This window comes from Podarcis tiliguerta (assembly GCF_965153285.1).
Source record: "Podarcis tiliguerta genome assembly, chromosome: 11".
In the NCBI taxonomy this organism is placed as follows: domain Eukaryota; kingdom Metazoa; phylum Chordata; class Lepidosauria; order Squamata; family Lacertidae; genus Podarcis; species Podarcis tiliguerta.
The window spans coordinates 22,868,142-22,884,502 of record NC_139544.1 but is presented as its reverse complement, the minus strand read 5'-3'; the positions used below and the strand labels follow the sequence as shown (position 1 = coordinate 22,884,502).

General features: G+C 41.3%; 1 protein-coding gene across 4 annotated transcripts in view; it reads left to right on the top strand.

Annotated features, from left to right (window-relative positions):
* Positions 1 to 16,361, top strand: part of FER (FER tyrosine kinase) — a 147,047-nt gene that overhangs the window by 84,284 nt on the left and 46,402 nt on the right. For 3 of the 4 annotated variants that reach the window (XM_083403894.1, XM_083403895.1, XM_083403896.1), the window contains exons 15-16: positions 2,239 to 2,354; positions 4,930 to 5,024. In XM_083403894.1, coding sequence (XP_083260020.1) covers positions 2,239 to 2,354; positions 4,930 to 5,024 — 211 coding nt within the window. Of the gene's footprint in view, positions 1 to 2,238; positions 2,355 to 4,929; positions 5,025 to 9,387; positions 9,503 to 16,361 lie in introns of all 4 variants that reach the window. The other variant, XR_014503056.1, reaches the window with a different exon arrangement.

Genomic DNA, 16,361 nt, shown 5'->3' with positions numbered 1-16,361 from the left:
AAAAAGGTCCTCCTTCCCAAACAGAGGACTATCCCCTGACATCCATTCAAATATGATTGTCCTGTATGAAGTAGGACACATGGCCACCATAGCAGGACCTGACCTGTAAGTTCCTGCTGGAATCCAGGGCTTCTTACATTCTCGCAAAGCTGGAAGAAGAGGCATTTCTGTAGCTCCCAGGCCACTCAGGTCCCTTGACTACTGGGCCTAAGTTGTTAAAAAGAAGAAACTTAAAATAATCCACACCACCATGTTCTTTTCCTCAAAATACCGCCTCCTCAGTCTTGGACGAAACTGGATCATGTACCTCAAGGCTAGAATGGCTTAGATTAAAGTGATTTCACGGTGTGATTAAATTACTTCAAGTTGTGTTATTTCAGCTCCTCTACCTAATTATTCCATATCCTGTGGCAAATGTCAATAGAAGCAGGTCTACCAAACTTCCTGAACAACTTAGAAATCCAGTTTTTTTTGTAAGTCCTATTCCTTCCTTCCTGTAGGACCATCATCTACACCCAAGTATAAAGTGAAATGCGTAGGTATTGGATGAAGAGCGATTGACAGCTAAGCTGATAGCTCTTAAGATGTCATCCCCTCTACCCCCTGGCTATTCTGCGAAAAGTTATAACTGTCCAAGAAGCATCAGCCAAGGGAAATGACAGATGGACAATAATTCTGTTCCATTTGGTACAAACAATTAAGTAACCTTAATTTCAGCATTTTGCTAAATTATAAGAAATCAGGGCACACCTTCTGCCTTAATTTTTACTTGGTAGCAGATTCCCAACCCCAGTTGCCACCAACAAAGAGAGGGGCATTTTAGACTTCTCAGCCCCTGCCTTGCCATTCATTTTAGTGGTAGCAGTGTTGCCACTTACAACCCTTTATGTGTTGTGTTTTAATTCTCTGTGGCACTTTTCAGTGAAAAAGACCCCCAAGGAGACTCTCAAAGAAAAGCAAATGCAAAACCCACACAATAAAACACAATTTACAAAAGTTTAAGACAATATATTAGTGGCATATTTACTCCCCCCCCCCCCCCCAATCCAAACACATCCTTTCATCTGCCTTAAAGCAAAATGGAGTTTCCCCAAAATGCTAAAGAAAGCAAAGCAACTTTCCTTGAGAGGGTCCCTACTCCTTAGGCAGCCGCCTTCTAAGCAGCAGCTCCTTATGAGGAGCTGCTCCTTATGAGGGTTTGTACACAAGAGCAGATGGGAAAGCTCACCCCTGATGGCTCCAAACATACTCTGTCCCAGTAAATCACAACCCTTGCGCAAAACCTCCTTCTAGGCATCCTATTTATTGAGAGTTCATCTTGAACTCTTTGCAGCAAGTTTGTAGGGAGGTTATTTGATTTTGCATCAAGCAATTATTCACACATTACATTCCCTTTTCTCATTATGTTTAGGAGTAGTTCTGAGTGGGGGTTTTTTTTGGGGGGGGGGTAAATGGAAGTGGGTTTGTTCCACAAGTGTGCAACATGAACATGCCGACATGTGCTTGAATCCCACCTACAAAACTGATGATCTGAAAGCAGCTGAAGTCTAAACAGAAGAGACCCTGATGGGAAGAGGGAGAGCAAAGAGGAGCACTAGGATCCCCTAAGTGAGGCTGGATTCCTCTCTTTTCTCCCACTATTAGGAGAAAATGTTTTTTTCCTTCTTCTTCTTCCAATAAACAGAAGCTAGATGACTGGGGCTAGTCATATACTTCCCCCTCTGAAGTCATGAAAAGGAGTTTGGGCTGGCTGCTATGCTTAGCTTCCTACAGAGGAGGAAAAGTGATGATGGGAAGGGAAGAGAGGGCATTGCAAGGCAGATAAGCAGGTGCAGTGGGGGAAGAGACTGCCTTAATGAAGTGTGCTTCTCCCACTCTTGTGTCAAAATCTTTTGTGAAACATTGCTAAGTTGCTTTTTCCGTGGTAGATGACTGGATGGAGCGAAGTACAAAATTAATGGGGTGTTCAGTCTATAAGGCATTAAACATTCATTATATAAAGGCAGTGTTTGACTAAAGCCTTGAGCTTGATTTCATCGGCTTTTCAAAAACGTTAAAGTAACATTTCTTCCCATAAGTTAAAAAGGGAAGTACCTATTTCCTTAACCCATGTGCGAGCTTATATAAGCATATTGTTAACTGACACAGCTGTGATATTTTCTGCACAGTGGAACTTTATTTTGCTGAGGAATGCCGTTACGTTTGTTTACTGACAGTTTGTAATATCTGCAATTTCAGGGTAATTTTGGTGAAGTATATAAGGGAATATTGAAAGATAAAACTCCGGTTGCTGTAAAGACATGTAAAGAAGACCTTCCCCAGGAGCTGAAAATAAAGTTTTTATCAGAGGCCAGGTGAGTAGTATAAATGTGCACTTGGGATCCATTACATACCTAAATTTAATACAGTTCTAAAACAGGGAACAGTTCCTAGATTGTCTGAGACTAATCAGTACTTTCCACTTTAAAATATATTTCAAATTAACAGTGGTGGTGGAGGCCCTCCCTGAATTAATTCTCCCTGGAAGAAGTAAAATGTCATATGCAATCTGATATATCAAAGGTGAAAATAACCACCAACTGTTGATAGAAATTCCATATTGTGTAATATGCATACAATGGAAAACATTCCAGGTTAGATTATTTTACTAGGGCAATATTGTAGTAAGTGACATCAATAAACTCTTTTACCCTTACAAACAACTTGGACTACATAGAATAGGTTTTTCTTTTTCTTTCTTTTTTCTCTTTCTCTTTTCTTTTTTGCTAAGAAACCTGGAACTATAGCAATTATTCATTATGAATTATTTACTGAGGCTCAATTGACATCTTACAGTTTTCTGTGGGTTTTTTTTTAACTTCTTTAAGGATAAACCACCTAGAAAACTATCTCAAAACAGTACTTGGCTGAAATATTATACAACCTTTAATGTTTCTCTAGGTTTAAACTCAGCCACAGTTTCCACAGTTGCGGTATAATTGTTAGGTAGCTGTTTGTGAGACTTGGGTTTCATATCCTTGCACAGTTTTGCAGAACGAACCTCCCAGGGCTACTGACAGGATAAAATGTGAATTTGAGCTGAGCCTTGCCTGTGGGAGAAGCAGTTGGTTGAGGTTTGCCTATTCCTCACAGTCTTGATCTTTTTCTCCAGATCTTTAGTGATTTTAGTTACATTCCCTCCCCACCCGGCCTGCCAAATCAAATGTGGAAGGCATGGTATAAAGGACGGGATGGTAAACGGGTTGCAGTCCTCCAGATGTTGTTGGACTACAGCTCCCATCAGCTCCAACCAGCACATTAGTAGGGAGGATGAGAATTGGAGACCCACAGGTTCCCCATCCCTGGTATAAAGGTTCCATGTGCTCTCAAGTACATTGGGAGTCAAGGAGGAACAGCCATGGACATCTAACTCAGTGCCACTCTTGGCCGCTCTGTATGCATAGAGCCCCAATGTTTTTGTTCCTTGGCAAGGCAAAAATCCTCTGCCCTCCACCCAGGAATCCAACAGCCCAGCTCTTTCTGTGTAGATTGCATGCGCTTAGACTTCATGGTAAGAACAAGTGTGTGACTGGGTGGGGGGTCTGTTAGGGGAGGAGAGCCCTGTAGAGGACAGAATTGGAGAATTGCTATGAAGATGCGCTATGCTAGTGGCAGCACTCCCAAGCAGAGGAGGGGTGGGATCGATTGGGATATATACCTCTGTACTACTAGTGGATTTACTTGTCCATGCCATGAGGTATGGGAAGTATCAAGAGGTGCTTGAGTAGTGTGTGTAGCCTTGGGTCTTATGGAAAAGGCGGAAGAACAATACCAGAACTTCAAAGAGCAAGGGAGAAGGCAAGCATTAAGGTAGTGCAAAAGAAGAGTAGCCATTTGGTAACTTGTACAAACTGTCGTGCTATATCCTGATGACGATTGACTCAAAAGGTTTCAAGCAATCTTCAGGTAGTAAATTGCTGCTTTCTAATACCAGCTTGAAGCCGTGTTCTCCTGGCTCTTGCAATCATGAGCTCTCCTAGCATTGGGGAAGGGGGGGGGCATAACTGTACACCTGGGCTTTCCAGAACTATATGAGGAGCTAGATCATGACACGGCTTGTTAATTTGTTAATGAGAACATCTCTTTGGAGCTTAAGTTGAAAATGAATCAGTGTAACTTCTCTGTTCACATCTTTAAAATGATTAAGATGGTAGAAGGCACAGGTGTTGATTGCAACTGGAGAGTGATCACATGCCATTTGTCTTCATGGAAATGTTCAAATGTCTTCTAGGATTTTCTGCCTATTCTAAAGTAGTGAATATTTGCTTTCTATCTATTTTTACTTGTACGTACTTATGTCTGGTAGATGTTGATTAAAATAAATGGCACTCTAGCCCTATCACTTGCATGGTGGGGTAACTTAAATCTAAAGGGGACTATAGAGTCTCAACTTTAGCCCCACCCCTTTGTCACACTGCCCCTTACAGCTTCCCATATGTTCAGGGCAGATGTGTGCAGTGGAGAGTGTTTTGCACTCAAGTAGATTTTCCTGCACGTTCTAGAAATCTGGCTGTGTTTGGTTCTAGATGATATGAGTGAACCTGTATAAATATTTTTGATGTGTATTTTCCTGTTTGCTTAAATTGTGCTATGGTTGTGTTTTATTTTTTTCAAAGTTACCCTGGGATTCTTTATGTGAAACGTATTGGATAAAGTAAATGAATACATGCTCATGATCCCCTTTCATGTGTGTTGTCACTGAGAAGAGCTTTAGTTTTATCATCTTTCTTAGTAAGAGGTGGTTTCAGTTGTACAATGTGATTCTTTTCGTGTTTACTGAAACTCATCTGAGTTTATTTTAGTCATGTAGATGCTCAGTAACTTTTTTCCTACATAACTGAAATCAAGTTGATACAATGACATGATAAAACCTTTGTACCCCTTTTTCAGAATACTCAAACAGTATGACCATCCGAATGTGGTAAAGCTTATAGGAGTTTGCACTCAAAGGCAACCTATATATATCGTTATGGAGCTTGTTCCAGGTAATGTGTTCATTTATTCTTATAGCATTCTTGTAGTACCCAGGTTTCCAATCCTCCCCATTTGTTTGGATATACTCATTGTCCTTCCTCTGCATCTTCTCAGTTTAAATAATCTGCTCTTTAGAGACAGAAAGGTCTCTGATATCCGCACACTATTTCAGAATCAAAGAATAATTTTGTTTTTACCAGCAGGTGGAGACAGTATCAAAGTCATAGCTTGTAGGCACATCCCATTGTAAATCAGTATGAATCATGGGAATATGTGCAATCAAAGAATCATAGAACTGTAGAGTTGGAAGGGACCCCAATCTGCTGTTCCATGTTCATTCCACATACTGAATACATATGTGAAGAGCAAAAAGTAAAAGTCTTATTCTATAATATTAAATTAATCAGTAATTCAGTACCTCACTTTCACTTAAAAGGAACAGGGAAGTTCTCAATTAGGGTTAGGCTAGATACTGAACCTGTGTTCCCTGAGCTGTTCCTGGACTCCAGCTCCCATCAGTCCCAAGCAAGAAGGTTAATGGTCAAGGATATTGGGAGTTGTAGTCGATCAGCACCTGGGCTACATCCCCATCCCCGGGTTTACATGTATTTTCAATGCTTTTGGTGCACAAATATTGTTGACTAGTTTAACTAGTCTATTTTTCTTCTTCAAAGTTTTCCCCCTCACTTTGAGTTACAGGTGAGGAGGTGTTGTCATTGGAAGCAAGGTCAGTTGCTTTCTGTCTCATAATCTTTGTTGAACCTCGTGCCCCTTTTGCTAACAAAAATATATTTTTGGAGAGAGAACTGTGGAGAACATGCTGTTTCCATATCACTCACAAGATTAATATTCCATATGGTTCCTGAGTGCAAAACCAGGGTGGAATTATAACGCGGGGTAAGTGTTTATACCAAGGGTGAGGAACCTATGGGCCTTCAGATGTTGCTGGACTCCCAACTGCTATCAGGCCCAGCCAGCATGGCCAATGGTCAGGGATGATGGGAAATTTCGACCAACATCATCCAGAGACCCTGGGTTCCTGGTTTATACAATGTGGATGTATCAGTCTTGAGTTGACTTTTTTAAAAAGGGTTAATCTAGTTTTTTATGTTTTGTTCTCTATGGTGTACCCATGACCAAAGCAGCTCATGATCAATACCAAAATACAGCATCATAAACAAGGAGTTCATAACAAAACATATCAAGCAAATTCAAATAGGACAAAGTCAAGTAATCAGATAATGATAATATAATGAATGATACTTTTAAATACAAAGGCACAATAAGAATGAATGGTTTGTGAAAAAAGAGAAAAAGTTAACCCAGTGTTTGCTACTACAGTAGTTGCAAGTCTTGCCTCAGCAGCCCAGTTTATATAACAGTCTGGCATGTCTGGGGCTGGGCTTCTCACCAGGCTGCATGGCTTGCAGCTGGCTCCTTCATTTCTCCTCTAAGAATGCAGCATTAAAAGAGAAAAGGCTGTCCTGCACCAAGAGCAACGAGATGTTAGACCTTAATGACAACTATTTGTATTTTTATCTCATCCCAGTAGTGTAAATAGTCTGATAAAAAGATCTGAAGAACTCGAGGATACCTGGAGGGCAGCATGAGAGCTAGCCACCTTGTCACTTCCAATTTATATGATATTATTCCTATGGCAATGAAGCATCTGCCTTTGATTGGCTAAGGTGGTATGGTGACATGGAATGTTCATCTTGCAGTCCAGCTCCTGTGTAAGAAACGTTTTCAGTTAGACTGGATTAAATGCTTTGGCAGGGGCTGGTTGTGGAATGGAAAACGTCCCAGTGTGCAGAGAAGCTAAGGAGAAGCTCAGAGAAAAGGAGGCTAGAGGAAGGATGCATAGTTGGATTTGGGCTGGGAAGGGCAGAGGAATAAAGCAACTGAGGCAAAAGGGAGCTACAGTAATGAGAATAGGAAAAAGAAACCGCATCCTAGTCTTTGGGCCGCATGGTGTGAAGGAACTGAATGATGTGAGAGTGAGTGCTAGGTAATTTGCTTAAGAAACATGGAGGGCAAGGGAAGTGGTTGCTTGGTCTAGAGCCTTGAGAAGGGAATTGTGTCAGGCATGGCTTCTGCTGTCACTGAAGCATTGTGACTTGACTTTCTTAAGGGTGCAACAGTTGGACCCAAAAAGCAGGAGGCAGGGCTGGATTTCGCGTACTGAAACCCAACATTCCCCAACCTTGTGCCCTTAAGATGTTTTGGACTACAATCCCCAAGAGTTCCAGCTGGCTTTGGCAATCGTCTGGGGTGATGGGAGTTCTAGTCCAAAATATCTGAAGGTCAAAAAAAAGTTGCAGAAGGGTGGGATGGAGACTGGTAAAAAGTGTTAAAACCAAGAGGCAGGCAGCAGGATCAGAGTTAAAATAGAACAAGCCGAGGTTGGGAGCAGGGAGGCCTGAGGAAGAGTCTCAGGAATCAAGGTGACAACAGGGCACAGAAGGAAAACATGCACTTGCATCCAGGAAATCAGATAGAAACCTGGAACTGGAGTAAGAGTTGAACAAGGCATGCCTAGCAGAGTTAACCAGAAAGCAAGCAACTCCCAGGACTGTAATTGCTTCCACATACAGAGGACACGAGCACAGCGAGGGATGGGTTTCAGGAAGCAGTTGCTCAGGTTTCAGTCCTATGTAGCTGAAATGATAACTCAGCAGCCATGTTTCTCTAAACATGACACTTCTCAGCCAGTGTGACTTCAATTGTTTCTGCCCTCAACTCTGTTTAGGATTATGAGCACATGGCTGCTTTGTTTGTGGCACATGCTTCTCCTTGCCCACTACCTTCTCTTATTGGTGGCAAATAGATATTCTCAGCCTTTTTTTCTGTAAGTAGAAGCTGCCATTTGGCCCATGGCAGCAATCATAAATGTGGTTTGAAAGATGCCAAGCAAAGTTCTACTCATAGTGAGTGATTCAGATGATCTGTCAGGAGTTGCAGTGGCAAGGAACTGCCACAAGCAGAGTAGTCCTATAAGGTCATAAATACAGCTGAGGTATCCGTCTGAGTTGGGGGACTCATGACACAATTTCAATGTTTTTTCTTTATTATAATGTGCTCAAAGAAGTACTAAATTTAAGGTGGACTGGGCAGAAAAAAAGTATTCTTGAATGGATGAAGAAGTGGGGATCCCCTTAATGAAATATTTTAGGGTATGTATTTTGAAACCATTTTTCTGCCTTCTGTGCCCGTTAGCTGGGAACCAATCACATAATACTGTTTTTAATTTGTAGCTTTTAAATGTGTATGGTTTTCATATGGTTTAATATAGATGCAGCCCCTACTGAATCACTGGTTTGTTTTTTAGTGTCAGCATGTAACTGCAAAATTCATGCCAGTGTGCTTTTTATAGCTTTAATATTTCAAAGCTTATTCCTTTTGATTTCATCCATCAAAATATTGCTGATACAGCATTAGCCATTTGTGGATACTTTAAAATAGTATTCCATAATTCTTTGTTTGGTTGCGCTAATGTTTCATTTGGTGCCTAATATTCCAAAACAAATGAGGATGGGAGAGCATAAGCTGACCACTTATTATCATGGTGAATAATCATTAATTGTTTGAAATGGGAGCCAGATATTTCAATTTGCACATTGCATAAGTTCAAAGCCTGTTAACATACTCCATAAGAAACTGTTGACATTTTTATCGTTCTCCTCTGGCTAGGCTATTGTATATTATACCACTACTTATTTTTCGTGTGAGGCTATACAGTAAAAAAGGCTGAACTAAAAGAAAAAAATACCTTCTCCAATTTGAGAGCTGCTTCTTGTTTCTTTTCCTTTCTAAAAATATACAAAGCCAGAACTAATGGAATCATAGTACTAGCAGTTTCTGCAGCAAACAAGGGAGAGAAAACTTTATTTCAAATGTAATTCTTCTGTCTTGGCACCCATGCCACAGGTTTAGAAAGAGGTGAATGCCCCCAGGTAGGTCTAGGAATACCCCCGGTCTGAATCCCTGGAGAGACTCTGTTGATCAGTGTAGACAATACTGAGCCACATGGACTAATGGGTGGTAGAAGGCAGCTTTTCTATGTTTGCTGAGCTCCTCTTCCAGTTTGTCACCTAATGATGGTAGCCACCATTATGTTCAAGCAGCTCCTGGCCTTCCTATCAAGAGTTGCTACAAGCCCTAGAACATTTTGACATCATAGCAGTTGAAACAGTGGTTGGGGAATCTCCCCCTTTTTACATACGCATGCAGAGGTCCCCATTTGTCTCAGTACTGTGTTCTCCATCACCGCTTCTGCTGCCTCATACTTCCATCACTTGTTTTCTAGCCCCCTCCTGCTTCTCACACCTCTCTCCTTTTTGTCCTCATATCAATGACATTGGACCTTCACTCCAGCCTTTTTCTCTCAGTTCCAACTTCCACATCTCTGTACTTCCTCAACCCTCCTCATATCTTCCGTGTCATCACTGCAGTTTAGCCAACCTCTGGAAGGAAACTTGCAGACTCACAGGCAAGTGCCTTAAACTAAAGCCTTTCAGCTTATGTGTGCTCATATCTGTGCTCATATTTATTTGGAGTCTCGGTAGTTGAACTGAGCTGAAATAGTTTTTTGGGGTGTATTATTGGGCAGAGGTGCTAGATTTTGGCCAGATCCCTATGAACTTTGAGCTTGCAAGCAATGTGGAAGCCAAGTGTTCTATCACGTGTTCTGATAAAAGTGCTTTAATGTAGTATGAAATGGGTATACAGAATTGTTCAATTATGCCTAAAAAGTGCCTAGTGTTACATAACACCCAGAACAAGGTGGCTTCCCAGCAATCCTGCAGAAGAGAGGATTGCAATTGTCTTGTGCCTTCAGTCATTGAGGGGTCAGTGACAGTTTCTGCTGGAGTGCATTCTCACTGTGGGTTTTATGTGAAATATTTCCCAAGAGAAACAATTGGGAAATATTTTACACAGAAACGTGCTGGAGTTGCCATAAAATTTCCTTCCTTCCTTCCTCTCTCTCTCTCTCTCTCTCTCATTAGAAATAGATCAGCATCACCAGTTCAGTGATGAGATTGCTACCTGTCTTGGGGGTGCCAATATTGGGCCAACCCAGGTACACCATTCTTTGCCTATTAGTCCAGGTTAAGCATACCCAACTCCCTCAACCATTGCTCATAAGGCTTGGTTTCCATATCTTTGATCATCTTGCTCACCCTCTGTCTTCTCACAAGACAGAGAAACCAGTAAGAGAACACTTCAGTCTCCCAGGACAATCTATACAAGATCTCAAAGTAGCTGTCTTATTACAAAACAATTTCAGAAATAGACTGGAGTTGCTGAATTGCAACTTATTACCAAACTTAAAACCGTGGAGAAACCTGGTCTGAATAAAGACATTGGATTCTTATCTCATTATACATGATAAAGCTATTTTTAGCCATCTTACCCCTTGCTTTTTCCTGTAAGACCAATTGCAGTCATTAAAAGTCGTCAACAGGTTTACCACACCTATCAGCCAATCACCCATTCCCACCACCCTTCTGAGTAATATCCCTCCCCACCCTCTCACTATATATAAGGGTCTGGTGACTTCTATTTCAGTGTATCTGAAGACACGAAAGCTCATGCCAATAACAAACTTAGTTGGTCTCTAAGGTGCTACTGGAAGGAATTTTTTTCTTTTGTTTTGATTACGGCAGACCAACATGGCTACCTACCTGTAACTATATTCTCAGAGTATTAGACTCGGACGACTCAGCTTTTCAACAGTGTTGCTATTTGACTCATGGTAGTGATAGCACTTTGCAGTAGTTTTCACCAAGTAAGCCTGCCCATTGTGCAGTTGTACTTCTTTGGGTGCATGAAAGTGAAAGAGAATATAGTGATAAGACCCGCTTCCCCTTTCTGGGTTCATGTAAACATTGCAAATTACTTGCTCCAGCAGCCTTAGCTAGAGTCTGTACCTGCAGTCTTCTCAAGATCCAGGCACATTAGTTAAAATATACCCTTGTGTAGACAAACTACGCTTGGGTTGCTTAGAGCTACTCAAGTCATTTTTGAACCTCTTCAGGCTCATGATACTGTTGAACTTGGATGCTGCCTTTTCTCCTATCATTCCTCCCTTCTGTCTGCAGCAGATTGCCTCCAGACCCAGCTGCTTTGGAAAATGTCATTATGTTAATAGCAATGGCTTTGAGGTTTTCAATACACAAATGATGAGGGTAGAAGAAGTTACTGCTTTACCAGATTTCTATAACACCGCTGTTGGATTCCATGTTAGTGGCATTCTTTATATTTTGGACAAGTGAGGAAAGAAGCAGCAGGGAGTATTAAGTATTTGGTGAGGAGAGAGAAAATTCCCCAGCAGCCTTTATTCTCTGTGCATTCTTGCTCGGATACCTGTGGTGGAAATTGATTAGTGCCTATCCAGCCCTCTAGATATCGAAGCTAATGGTCTAATATTTCTCTGTCTCACCCACATGCACACTGAATTCAGGCTCTCTTCTGGGAAGCAATAAGAGGATAACTTTGTTTACCATTTCAGTTATGAGGTGCAAAAATAACAAAAAACGAAAAAACCAAACACCTTGGGTATCACAGGCTAACTGCTGGACTGTTGTCCTCATGAGCTAAGTTAATATCGCAGCTAAGTGGAGTCGCTGACAGAGATTTAGAGTTTAAAATGACTTTCTCCCAAGAGAAAGATCTCAGTGTTGTTGGTTTTTTTAAAAATAATAATAATTCATTAAGAGTAAATACAGTAATCCAGGGGCTGATTCAATTCCCTATTCCTGTGTTGAGTCATAGTTCACAGAGCAAAATGGAGAGATATGTTCCATTGGGTGTCATTTCCCTGCAAGTGATGCCAGAGCCTACAAGCCTATTAAGGGAATACAGGGGCACTAAAATATAGATGTTATTGCTCTGACAGACAAATGGTACTGGCTGTTGCATGCATCGACTCACTCGTTTTTCTTAGAAAGGAGGTTGCCGTATGAGTTGGCACCGAAAATATCATTTGAAAATGTTTTTGCAATGTTCTGTAGCTCTGCAATAATAAGGCACTAAAATGCCACATTTCTCAGGCCTGCTTTAGCTAACTAAGCAATACTTATTATGTGAAGGACAAAAATACCCTCACACAAAGACAAAAGACGCGAATGGCAACACAAATAATCTCCCCACCCCCTCAGGTATGTAGCCGAGTCACAATTTCAGCACTTGGAGACTAGAGAGCAGTAGAATTTCATATTCCTGTCTGGAAAGAAATGTATGATCCTGCTGAGAGAGATTTTCTTTGTGCTTTGTCAAAGAAAACTACTGGTCAGGCAGTACATGAGAAGAGGACTCTGGAGCATTTTTAGCACATTATTTGTTTCAAATACACAGTTATCTGTTCTAGCTAGGCAGAGTAAAATTCCATGAATCATTGTACCATTTGTCAGAATGTTGAAAAGACACACTTAACCCATCAAGCAGAATGAAACGTGGGAAGTGTTCTCAGGAAAATGGAAAGCTTAGTTGGAACAATATTAAGATGTTCTTCTGTTCAGAAAGTGTTGATTATGGAATACTTAGAAGTAGCTATCACGTGTTTTCTAGAAACCTGGCTTGTTCCAATCAATGGGATATAGCTTTTAGAACAATGTTCATTTGATTTTCTACAGTTTTATTCAGAAGCAATCCTGTCTTTAAGGACAGGCAGTTATAATCTTATGGATGGTAGCTTTGCCCCATTGGCTGCTTAGATCTTGTATTTCTCATGATATGATATCTGATTAATTCCTTAATGTTGTCACTTGCGGTGGGCTTGCCATGTACCTGGGATTTCAAAAGAATGGGAATACAGCACACTTGACTCTTGGATAGGTCAATGCAATGCTACTGTGTGTGATAACTGAGATGTTAGCTGATGTTAACTGAGATGAGATGTGACTCTCGTTGCAATTTATTATGCTGCTATATCATAGTTTACATGGCAAAATAGGGACTGTATTTTATTAAGATTAGGCTCTAAAGACTGCACACAATTTTGTATTCTAAATACTCAGATTTTTAGGCAACTACGTTTTATCTCCATAACTTAGGTAAAGGGACCCCTGACCATTAGGTCCAGTCGTGACCAACTCTGGGGTTGTGGCGCTCATCTCGCTTTATTGGCCGAGGGAGCCTGGCGTACAGCTTCCGGGTCATGTGGCCAGCATGACTAAGCCGCTTCTGGTGAACCAGAGCAGCACATGGAAACGCCATTTACCTTCCCGCTGGAGTGGTACCTATTTATCTACTTGCACTTTGACATGCTTTCGAGCTGCTAGGTTGGCAGGAGCCAGGGACCGAGGAACAGGAGCTCACCCCGTCGCGGGGATTTGGACCGCCGACCTTCTGATTGGCAAGTCCTAGGCTCTGTGGTTTAACCCACAGCGCCACCCGTGTCCCTTAGTGCTTTTCAGATTCTCTGCTTTTTGAAATCACTTTCTCCATTGACTTTCCTGCTGAAGAAGCCTCTGAATGTCATGCACTTTCTGGGTCTTGTGCACACCCAGTTCATGCAGAATGCACACCAGGTCTTTTAGGTCTTCCGTTGACCCACATCAACCAGGAACATTGCTAAGATCACACCCAACGCTCCCCCTTGAATTGGAAGATGAGTAGTGTTCATCCTGTCTTTTAGGGAAAACTCATCTGCCATTAGTGATATTTTCGTTGAGAGACACCTGAAAAGCTTCCAAGGAGCCTTAGAAAAATGATTTGAAAATGCTGATTTTGTCATTCGTATACGTTGCAGTTCAAGAATCACAATGATAAGCGTCAATATGTGGAGTTGGAAGTAATCAGTGTTTTTGTCATGTTCTCCCCACACCTGATCTTTGGTTGTGAGCTTTCACACCTTTACTGAGATTGCATCGTAGAACATCCTTTTTCCCCATTAAAAAATGTGTCCTCTTTCCTAGAGTCATCCTCCATACTGCTTCTTAGACGATAGCTCAGTGGGACCTTCAGTTTTAATTAACCTGTACCTTGAGGTTAAACCAGAGCTGGTTGACATTTTTCAGTACAAGTTAAAGATTTTACACATAAACAGGGAAGTTTGGTATATTTGTTTTAGCATATAGGCTATATGACCAAAACAGCTTACAGTAAATTCCAAAACAAGGTAATATTAGCAGTTAGTGCAAAGCTAGGCTCTTGTATGGTCACTGTGAGAACAGGTTATTGGACTAGATGGGTCTTTGGCTTGATCCAGCAGGGATTTTTTTATGCTTGTGACTTTCAGCAAGACAACACCATTAGTCCGTGGAACAAACAACAACACATACCTAACAGATTTAAATCTAATTTCCAGTCGTTTTTCCTTGGCAACTCAACATGTTTGACCAAGTCAGTCATTTTTTTAAAACTCTAAAAAGCATTCAAAGTACTGGCATCAGTGGCGTAGCATGGGTTGTCAGCACCCGGGGCAAGGCAAGTAATTTGCGCCCCCTAACCCGTGGATTTGCGCCCCCTAACCCTAACCCCCAGATGTTGCGCCCGGTACGGCCGGCCCCCCTGCACCCCCCACGCTACGCCACTGACTGGCATATAGAGATTGTCCTACTTTTTTTACTCCTGTTTTCTTTTGCAAAATCGTTAAACAGATTTCCTTCATATTTTCTACTTAACATTGCCTTAAATTACTTTATACTTTTCTTCCTCTGGACAGACAGCTGTGTTCCCTGAAAATCTGTAAAATTCAAAAGGCTCTACTTGTGTGTGTGTTTTTAACAGTGATTTTGTGAGTTTTGAAGACCTTTTGTTGCATTCCCTTATGTTTGTGCAAACAGAATTTTGCCAAATGGCAAATTTATATTAAGGCTAACTTTGGAGCAGACATTCGATCAATACTAGAGGAATAAAACATGCCATTTGGAGGAAAGCTATTTTTTCATCACATCTAAACTTGATTGTTTTGGGTATGATGTGGCATATACTTAGCTTTTTATAATTAGCTGGGAAATTATACTTAAATAACATTGCAATACAACATGCTTTTCAGTGTTATGTAACTTTAAAAATTGATTGAAGGTAAATGTAAAAATGATTATCAACACGGAGGGCATTCTAAATTGCTTTGTAGGCTCTTTCCCTCCAGAAAACTAGAAACACTTTGAATGAGTGAAACTCCTTAATAGAAGGTTCTGCTCATAAAGTAAGAGAATTCTTAGTAATTTCAATAGTGCTGAAAAAGCAGTATTCGCTGTAATCGATAAATTCATTAGGCACAGTTTAACAATACAGTTTAATCTTGCTCTACTTAGGAGTTCTCACTTGGTAAAGGTTACTCAACACTTACATTGGAAGCAAACGATAGCCTGTCTGTTTTCTTTAGTTTAACTGATACCTTCAGTAAATGTTGAGTTTTGAGAAACGATAGCATTTGTATTTGTTAGCAGACCTTAAAGGCTAGAATTAGTTTTTAAAATGAGAAGTTTTAACACTATATTTTTTAGGTTGCTGCCTGAGAGATGGAGCATGTTTACTCACTTCTTTAAAGAGAATCAGGCATATCCCTTGAAGGGCCAGTAGGCATAGTTCATGTAATATGCATACTCTCAGTTCTATCTAAAGGTTTTTGTAGTGCGGAGAAGGATGTCAGGGTTAATTTCTTTGACTCTTTTGCACATATAATCTACTGTCATATTCCAACCCAATGCCAGATCCCACAGAGAAAGAGGCAAAGCTGGTTAGAAGTTGTGGGACCACAGATAGCTCCAAGTGAGCAATTTGCTCCAGCAAAGGTTGAGAAGAGGAATGAACCTTTTTAAGCTACTGCTCTCGGTCTACCTCTAAGGCTCCACCTGTTTGGGACAAGGTTTAGATTTGTGACGAGTCACCAAGGCACCATATCATTACATGTGTAAGACCCATTGGTTAAGGGCAGAGCCGGCCCAGCTTGGAGGTCAGGGTGAGGCCTCCACAATGGTTCTCCTGCGGGTACCCCTTCCCTTTCACCTCTGCCAGTGGTGGAGAAGCACCGCCAGCGGCAGTGCTGATTTTGGGTAAGATCACGCTGATTTTGAGCAAGACCTTGCCTGAAAATCAAGTGAGATTCCATGGAGCAAGTGAGATCTAGAATACTTTCCTTGTATCCAGAGATCCCCTGTGCAAACAGAAATAAAACCTCTCATGCAGGGATGCCCCCCTTTTCTTTTTGTTGAATCCCTTTCCTTCTGCATTCCTCCTCACATGCAAACACATTATGTTGCCAACAGACCGCCAAGCATTGGAAACAGATTTTTCAGGGGCCTGCTGTGGGCAGGGGGAGGCCACACAGCCCTTTCCGTGAATAGAGCTGTGCGCATGGGAGATAGGATGCAAGCCATTGAATCCAGTTTGCAATAGAT